Source organism: Passer montanus, unplaced genomic scaffold (genome assembly GCF_014805655.1).
Source record: "Passer montanus isolate IOZ18808 unplaced genomic scaffold, ASM1480565v1 scaffold142, whole genome shotgun sequence".
In the NCBI taxonomy this organism is placed as follows: Eukaryota; Metazoa; Chordata; class Aves; order Passeriformes; family Passeridae; genus Passer; species Passer montanus.
This window is the reverse complement of record NW_024361164.1, coordinates 947,655-956,216: the sequence shown is the minus strand read 5'-3', so window position 1 is coordinate 956,216 and position 8,562 is coordinate 947,655. Positions and strand designations below refer to the sequence as shown.

At 58.5% G+C, this 8,562-nt stretch overlaps 2 protein-coding genes across 2 annotated transcripts in view; both read right to left on the bottom strand.

The window, feature by feature from the left end:
• Positions 1-2,043, bottom strand: part of ATP5MC1 (ATP synthase membrane subunit c locus 1) — a 5,019-nt gene extending 2,976 nt beyond the window's left edge. Inside the window, exons 1-3 of the mRNA XM_039700650.1 lie at positions 1,986-2,043; positions 1,408-1,482; positions 297-463 (exon numbers count right to left, since the gene is read on the bottom strand). Of these exons, the coding sequence (XP_039556584.1) occupies positions 297-463; positions 1,408-1,482; positions 1,986-2,024 (281 nt within the window). The 5' untranslated portion in view covers positions 2,025-2,043. The remainder of the gene's footprint in view (positions 1-296; positions 464-1,407; positions 1,483-1,985) is intronic.
• Positions 2,044-4,490: 2,447 nt separating this feature from the next.
• On the bottom strand, positions 4,491-7,594 carry LOC120498185 (gastric inhibitory polypeptide). Its single transcript, XM_039700613.1, has 4 exons — positions 7,518-7,594; positions 6,771-6,968; positions 5,412-5,543; positions 4,491-4,587 (listed from the first exon to the last, which is right to left on the bottom strand). The coding sequence occupies exons 1-4, from the start codon at positions 7,592-7,594 to the stop codon at positions 4,491-4,493; spliced, it is 504 nt and encodes a 167-aa protein (XP_039556547.1).
• Between the last annotated feature and the right edge of the window lie 968 nt (positions 7,595-8,562).

The following is an 8,562-nucleotide window of genomic DNA, read 5'->3' as shown; positions in this document are numbered from 1 at the left end:
CTGGGAATGGCCCCAAATCCTGGGGAAAGGTCCCAAATCCCGGGAAAGGCCCCAGCCCCGGGGAAAGGCCCCAGCCCCGGGGAAGCCCCAGCCCCGGGGAAGGCCCGCTCCCGTTCCCGTTCCCGTTCCCATTCCCGTTCCCGTTGCTGTTCCCGTTCCCGTTCCCGTTGCCGTTGCCGTTCCCGTTGCCATTCCCATTCCCGTTCCCGTTCCCGTTCCCGCTCCCGTTCCCGCTCCCGTTCCCATTCCCGTTCCCGTTCCCATTCCCGTTCCCGTTCCCGTTCCCGGCCCCACACCTGGCGTAGCCGATGATGAGGCTCCCGAACACGGTGCCGATCCCCGCCCCCGAGCCCGCCACGCCCACGGTGGCGGCGCCGGCCCCGATGAACTTGGCGGCCGTGTCGATGTCCCGGGACAGCGCGGTGCTGCGGAACTGCCGCCGGGGCTGCGCGCCCACAGACACCTGGGGACACAGGGACACATCAGGGACACGGGGACACACCAGGGACACACCAGGGACAGGGGGACACACCAGGGACACACCAGGGACAGGGGGACACACCAGGGACACACCAGGGACACGGGGACACACCAGGGACACAGCAGGGACAGGGCACAGGGACAGCGCGGTGCTACGGAACTGCCGCCGGGGCTGCGCGCCCACAGACACCTGGGGACACAGGGACACAGCAGGGACACATCAGGGACACAGGGACACACCAGGGACACACCAGGGACACGGGGACAGGGACAGCGCGGTGCCGCGGAACTGCCGCCGGGGCTGCGCGCCCACAGACACCTGGGGACACAGCAGGGACAGCTCAGGGACATGGGGCCACAGACACCTGGGGACACAGCAGGGACACGGGGACACATCAGGGACACATCAGGGACAGCCAGGGACACCTCAGGGCTGGCACCCAGCATGGGGAGGGGAGCGTTAGTCCTGATCAACAGCATGAGGATGGAAAATGGGGATGAAGGATCAGGATGAGGATGAGGAGCAGGATGGGGATGAGGGATCAGGATGGGGATGAGGATGAGGGATCAGGATGGGGATGAAGGATCAGGATGAGGATGAGGAGCAGGATGGGGATGAGGGATCAGGATGGGGATGAGGGATCAGGATGAGGATGAAGGATCAGGATGAGGATGAGGATGAGGGATCAGGATGAAGCATGAAGGACGAGGATGAAGGAGCAGGATCAGGATGAAGAAGAGGGATTGGGGTCAGGATCAGGATGAAGAAGAGGGATCGGGGTCAGGATCAGGATGAAGGAGCAAGATGGGGATGAAGGAGCAGGATGAAGGATGAGGGATCAGGATGAGGATCCAGGATGGGGATGAGGGATCAGGATGAGGATGGGGATGAAGGATGAGGATGAGGATGGGCCTCCACGCTCTCACCTGCGCGCTCTCCTCAGGCCTGCTGAACACAGCCACGGACACGGGCCTGGCCAGGGCCCTGGAGCAGCAGCGGAGCTGCGGGGACAGGACAGGGACAGCTGGGACACCGGGCCAGCCCAGCCCCTCAGCCCCACCCGACCCTGCAGCCACCCCGGGGCACAGAGCCGCACCCCACCCCTCACGGAGCACCGAAACCCCCCAGAACACCCCAGATGTGACCCAAAACTGGGAAACAAAGGGTTCTCAATGGAGGGAGCTCGTGTCTCAGCCCCCTGGATCAATCCCACACGGCCCAGGCTGGGTGCCAGCCCCACAAATCCCATTATTGCCGTTTTCCCCCCGTTTTCCTCCTGGAAAGGAAGGGATTCCTGAGTGGGAATCCCTGCTGGGAGCTCCTGCTGGGAGTTCCTGGGGCTGCAGCCCAGTGCCAGCACTCACATGCTGTCCCCAGAGGTCACCTTGTTCCCTTCCTCCTCAAACCCCGCCGGGATCCCAGCGGGGCCAGCAGGAGGGCACAAATCCCCCAAATCCCAAATCCCCGCCGGGAATTCCCCCGGCCCGGCCAGGGAAGGACCTACCAGCGCTGGGGAGCTGAGGAGAGCCACGGGAGCCTGCATCTTGCTGGATCTGCAGCAAAAAACCCCACAAAAATCATAAATAAATCATCAACCAAGAACCAACAGCAACGGGATTCCCATGCTGCTGGCACCGGCCACCCCGGGGTCACACCAGGGCTGAGCTCCAAGGCTGTCCCCAGGGCTGTGTCCCCAGGGCTGTGTCCCACTGACCCTGCCGTGTCCCCGGGGCTTTAACCCCACGTGTCCCCAAATGTCCCCGGGGCTTTAACCCCACCGTGTCCCAAGGCTTTAACCCCACCGTGCCCCCAGGGCTTTAACCCCCCTGTGTCCCCAAGGTTTTGTCCCCACGGCTTTGTCCCCAAGGCTTTAACTCCATCACGTCCCCAACGTTTTAACCCCACCGTGTCCCGAGGCTTTAACCCCACCGTGTCCCCAGGGTTTTGTCCCCAAGGCTTTGTCCCCATCACGTCCCCAGGGTTTTAACCCCACCGTGTCCCGAGGCTCTGCCCCCGTCCCCTCCGTGCCCCGGCCGTCCCCTCAGCCCTCGCACGCTCCGTGCCCTCCCTCCTTTCCCCGTTCGTCCCCGCTCGGTGCCCGCCCCGGCCATCTCCTCCCTCACGACCCCCCGAGGGCGGCGCAGGCCGCACCGCCCGCCGGGCACCGAAGGGCACCACCCCAGCGAGCACGGGCCGGGCCCGCGGCTGCGGCCGGGGGTGGCGGCGGCTCTGTGGGCAGCGTCACCTTGGCCGTGTCCCCGCCGGCGTCCTCCGCGCCCATTGGCTGCCGCCGCGCGCGCGCGCCCGCGCCCGCCCTCCCCATTGGCCGAGCCCCGAGGAAACCCCGCCTCCCCGCATCCGGGGATGGCGGGAGGGGAGGGGCGGGGAGCGCGGGCGGTGATTGGTGGGTTGAGGAGGGTGGGCGCTCGCTGATTGGGTGAGGCAGCTGTCAATCTGGAGGTGGGCGGGAAAGGGCGGGGCCCGTGGCTCCTGAGGGAGAGTTGGGGATGGGGGAAAGTGCCGAGGGAGGAGGAGGCGGACAGAGATTGTGGGACCGAAAAGGGTCTGTGGGAGCGGAAAGGGTCTGTGGGACCGAAAAGGGTCTGTGGGGCCAAAAAGGGTCTGTGGGGGCGGAAAGGGTCTGTGGGACCGAAAAGGGTCTGTGGGACCGAAAAGGGTCTGTGGGACCGAAAAGGGTTTGTGGGAGCGGAAAGGGTCTGTGGGACCGAAAAGGGCCTGTGGGACCGAAAAGGGTCTGTGGGACCGAAAAGGGTTTGTGGGAGCGGACAGGGGTGAGGGGTCAGAAAGGGTCTGTGGGATCTGGGAAGGGTTTGTGGGATCAAAAAGGGTCTGTGGGAGCGGAAAGGGATGAGGGAGCAGATAGGGTTTGTGGGATCAAAAAGGGTTTGTGGGATCTGGGAAGGGTTTGTGGGATCAAAAAGGGTTTGTGGGATCTGGGAAGGGTTTGTGGGGCCGGGGAATGTGGGAGCAGAAAGGGTTTGTTGGCTCAGGGAAGGATTTTTGGGATCAGGGGTCTGTGGGATCAGGGAAGGGTTTTTGGGATCAGAGAGGGTTCTGGGGGATCAGGCAAGGGTTTTTGGGATCAGAGAGGGTTCTGTGGGATCAGGGAAGGGTTTTTGGGATCAGAGAGGGTTCTGTGGGATCAGGGAGGGCTCTGTGGGAGCAGAAATGTTCCGTGGGATCTGGCAAAGTTCTGTGGGGCCAGAGAAGTTTCTGTAGGACCGGAGCAGGATGTGTGGGGCCAGGAAAGGTTTTTTTGGGATCAGAGAAGGTTCTGTGGGATCAAAAAGGATTTGTGGGACCGGGGAAGGTTTTGTGGGGCCAGAGCAGGATCTGTGGAGTTCTCCCAGCAGCTGAGAGCAGGAGAGGGACCTTCCCAGGGGATTTGGGGTCAGGGAATGGAACAAGAACCCTTCCCAGGGGATTTGGGGTCAGGGACCTTCCCAGGGGATTTGGGGTCAGGGACCTTCCCAGGGGATTTGGGGTCAGGGACCTTCCCAGGGGATTTGGGGTCAGGGAATGGAACCAGGGACCTTCCCAGGGGATTTGGGGTCAGGGATTTGGGGTCAGGGACCTTCCCAGGGGATTTGGGGTCAGGGATTTGGGGTCAGGGACCTTCCCAGGGGATTTGGGGTCAGGGACCTTCCCAGGGGATTTGGGGTCAGGGAATGGAACAAGAACCCTTCCCAGGGGATTTGGGGTCAGGGAACTGGACTAAACTCCTTTATAATTATTTAATAACTCCTTTATTTTTATTTTTTATTGTTATTATTGTTATTATTGCTCCTTTATTTCACCGTGGGTAAATTCCTGCTCCCGCCGTGCCTGTGGGAATTCCATGGAAATCCTGGAGCTACGCAGCCCTGGCAGGGAAAAAAACCCCAAATTCCTAAAAATTCCCCCGAGCTTTCTCTGGGAATGCCATCCCAAAAAAAAAAAAAAAAATAAAACACCTAAATTTTGGGGGTTTTTTGGGGTTTCCAGGGACTCACGTGGCCCTGCAGAGCTCGCCCGACATCAGCCACGCCAGGAATTCCTGCTCCAGGAATTCCCTCAGGCCCTCGGAGCCCTCCAGAGCTGGAAAACTGCAAAAAAAAACCCCAAAAATTCAGTGAAAACAGAATTAAAGGGGAGAAAAATTCCCCGGTTTTAGCAGCCCCTTCTCCCAGCCCTGAATTCACAGAGGTTTAAATGTTTCCTGCTGGGTTAAAAACCCCAAAATGTTGAATTTCCTCTGGAAATGGGGAAATTCTTTGGGTTTTGGGAATCCTGGGGTGGGGTTTTCTGAGGGTTTGGCCCCAAAATCCTCTGAAAATCCTCAAAAAACAGCAGCAAAAAAAAGCCTGTACAAAAAATTCTGTGCAAAAAATTCTGTACAAAAAATTCTGTACAAAACCCAGCGGGTCCCCAAATTCTGTACAAAGCACCCAAAAAAGCGACAAATTCTGTAAAAGAACCAAAGAAATCCCCCAAATTATGTAAAAGAAACCCCAAAATACCCTGAATTTCCGTGCAAAACCCAACAAATCCCCCTGAATCCCCAAAATCCATTAAAAAAACCCCAAATCCCCCCAATTTCCATTAAAAACCCTACAAACCCCTGAGTTCTATTAAAAAAACCCCAAATCTCCCCAATTTCCATAAAAAAACCCCCTAATCCCCCAAATTTTCATAAAAACCCCACAAATTCCCCAAATTTCCACAAAAAAATCCCCCAAATTTCCATAAAAACCCCACAAATCCCCCAAATTTCCACAAAAAAAATCCCCCAAATTTCCATAAAAACCCCACAAATCCCCTGAATTTCCATAAAAAATCCCCCAAATTTCCATAAAAACCCCAAGAATCCCCTGAATTTCCATAAAACCCCCCCCAAATCCCCACAACCCCAAATCCCCCTTCCCCTCACCTCTGCTGTTCCCGGTTTTTCCCAGGCCATCCCAGGAGCCCTGGGGCTCCCGCAATTCCCAAATGGGATTTCTGCCCCTCCCCGGCCCCTTTTGGGGTCTGGGCCTCCCTCCTGAGCAGCTCCGCGCTGTCGCTGGGGAAGGAAAAGAGGGAAAATCCCAAAATTCCGGCAGAGGGTGCCAGAATCCCGCTTTTCCCAAATCCCCACCCCGCTCCCGGGAAAGGATTTGGGGAAAAAAATGGGAAAATCCCAAAGGCGGGGTTGTCCCAGGGGGAAACAGCCGGGCTGCTGGGAATGGGATTTGGGAATTTGGGATTTTGGGGGTTCGGGGATTCGGGAATTTGGGGATTCTGGAATTGGGGAATTTGGGGATTCAAGAATTGGGGATTTTGGGAATGGGGGAGTTGGGGAATTCGGGAATTTTGGGATTTGGGGAATTCTGGAAATTGGGGATTCTGGAAATTGGGGACTTGGGGATTCTGGAAATTGGGGATTCTGGAATTGGGGGATTTGAGGATTCAAGAATTGGGGATTTTGGAGTTTGGGAATGGGGGAGTTGGGGAATTTGGGGATTCTGGAATTGGGGATTCAGGAATTTGGGAAATTGGGGATATTTGGAGTTGGGGAATTCAGGAAATTGGAAATTTGGGGTATTCAGGAATTTGGGGAATTCATGAATTGGGGGGATTTGGGGATTCTGGAAATTGGGGATTTGGGGATTCTGGAAATTGGGGGTTTGGGGACTCTGGAAATTGGGGATTCTGGAATTGGGGATTCAGGAATTTGGGAATTGGGGAATTCAGGAATCAGGAAAATGGAGAATTTGGGAATTGAGGAATTGGGGATTCTGTTATGGGGGAACTGGGGATTCAGGAACTGGGGAAACTGGGAATTTGGGAACTGAGGAATTGGGGGATTTGGGGATTGGGGAATTTGGGGATTCAGAAATTGGGGAATGTGGGAGTTGAGGAATGTGAGAATTGAAGAATTGGGGAATTCAGGGATTGGGGAATTTGGGACCTGGAGAGTTTGGGGATTCAGGATTTGGGGAAACTGGGAATTTGGGAATTGGGGAATTGGGGATTGGGGAATTGAGGGGATGTGGGAATTGGGGAATTCGGAGATTCGGGAATTGGGGAGTTTGGGGATTCAGGATTTGGGGAAACTGGGAATTTGGGAATTGGGGAATTGGGGATTGGGGAATTGAGGGGATGTGGGAATTGGGGAATTCGGAGATTCGGGAATTGGGGAGTTTGGGGATTCAGGATTTGGGGAATGTGGGAATTGGGGGATTCAGAGATTCAGGAATTGGGGAATTGGGGGGTTTGGGATTTCAGGATTTGGGATTTGGGGGCTCACTGCCTTTTCCTCTCGCGCCGGGCCAGCAGCCACTCCACGAAGTTCCTGCGCAGCACGTGGTCCATGGTGCGGCTGTAGTCGCTGGCCAGCGTGGCCTCCGAGTAACGGCGGCGCGGGGAACCGGGAACGGCGGGGCTGGCACCGGGAACGGCGGGGATGGAACCGGGAACGGCCGGGATGGGACCGGGAACGGCCGGGCTGGGGAACGGCCGGGCTGGCACCGGGAACGGCCGGGCTGGCACCGGGAACGGCCGGGATGGGACCGGGAACGGCCGGGCTGGCACCGGGAACGGCCGGGATGGCACCGGGAACGGCCGGGATGGGACCGGGAACGAGGGACAGGGGGACAGGGGGACCGCGGGATACAGGAACACGGGGACAGACGGACAGCGGCACGGGCGAGGGCCGGTCCCGCGGGATGGGCTGAGAGAGCCCGGGGATCCCGCCCCGAATCCCGGGAATCCGCCCCGAACCCATGGGATCAGCTCCCGAATCCAGGGAATCCGCCCCGAACCCAGGGGAACGGCCCCGGGGGACAGGAGGAGGCTCCCGGTTCCCGGTCCCGTTCCCGGTCCCGGTCCCTGCTCACCCCGGGGCCGTTCCCAGGAGCCGTTCCCGGTCCGGGAACGGCCCCGGGGGACAGGAGGAGGCTCCCGGTTCCCGGTCCCGGTCCCGGTCTCGGTCCCCGCTGACCCCGGGGCAGTTCCCGGTTCCCAGGAGCCGGTCCCGGTCCCGGTCCCCGCTCACCCCGCGCTCTCCTCCGCGCACACCACGCCCAGCCCGGCCAGCAGCAGCGGCAGCGCCCGCAGCGCCCTCAGGGCCATCCTGCGGGGCGGAATTCCCTCGGGATCGCCGGGACAACGTCGGGATCACCGGGATCGCCGGGACTGCAGCACCTGCAGCACGCGGCAAGCTCGGGATGCGATTGCATCCTCCCCCTCCCGGCCGAACCCATTTTCCCCAGTGAATTCCCGTTTTTTCCCCCAGAAATCCCATTCTCCCAGCATTTCTCACCTCCCTGTGCGGACTCCCGGGGCTCTGCAGCCCCGGGGCCGCTCGGGGCCGTTTTTATCCCGGTTCCAGAGGGTAACCAGGAAACCCAGGCGGGCCCTGGGGCAATTCCCAGCGGGAAATCACCTCGGAAAATATTGACATTAATGGCAATTAAACATTTCTGCATCAGGGCATTAATGGGGCCGCTCCAGCCCTGATTCCATGGAAACACCCAAATTCCCATTTTTGCCATGGAAAACCCCAGCCCGCTCCTGCTTTGGTGAAATCCCTGGATTTCAGGGGTCTGCCAGCCCCAAATCCAGCGTTTCCTCCCCAGAAATGGGATCTCCAAGAGGAAATTTGGGATGGAGAGGGGCAGATCCAGTTTGGGATTGCCAAATCCGGTTTGGGATTGCCAGATCCTCTTTTGCGATTCCCAAATCTCATTTAGGAATTGCCAAGGATCCTCCATTCCCAGATCCCATCCTGGGAAAAGCTCTCTGCTCCATGGATACCCCATTGCCATTCCCATACCCCATTCCCAATCCCATATCCCATTCCTGATCTCAGTTCCACCTTGCTCCATGGATACCTCATTCCCAATCCCATATCCCACACCCCAGTCCCAATCCCATACCCCATTCCCATTCCCTTATCCCATACCCCATTCCCAATCCCATATCCCACCCCCTCCATTCCCAGATCCCATCCTGGGAAAAGCTCTCTGCTCCATGGATTCCCCATTGCCATTCCCATACCCCATTCCCAATCCCATATCCCACCCTGCTCCATGGATACC

Coding starts and splice junctions, on each gene's coding strand:
- LOC120498185 (XM_039700613.1), bottom strand. CDS start 7,594: ATGGCCCTGAGGGCGCTGCGGGCGCTGCCGCTGCTGCTGGCCGGGCTG. Junction 6,969..7,517: donor TGCGCGGAGGAGAGCGCGGG/GTGAGCGGGGAC, acceptor GCCGTTCCCCAG/CCCGGCCGTTCCCGGTCCCA. Junction 5,544..6,770: donor CGGCGCGAGAGGAAAAGGCA/GTGAGCCCCCAA, acceptor TTCCTTCCCCAG/CGACAGCGCGGAGCTGCTCA.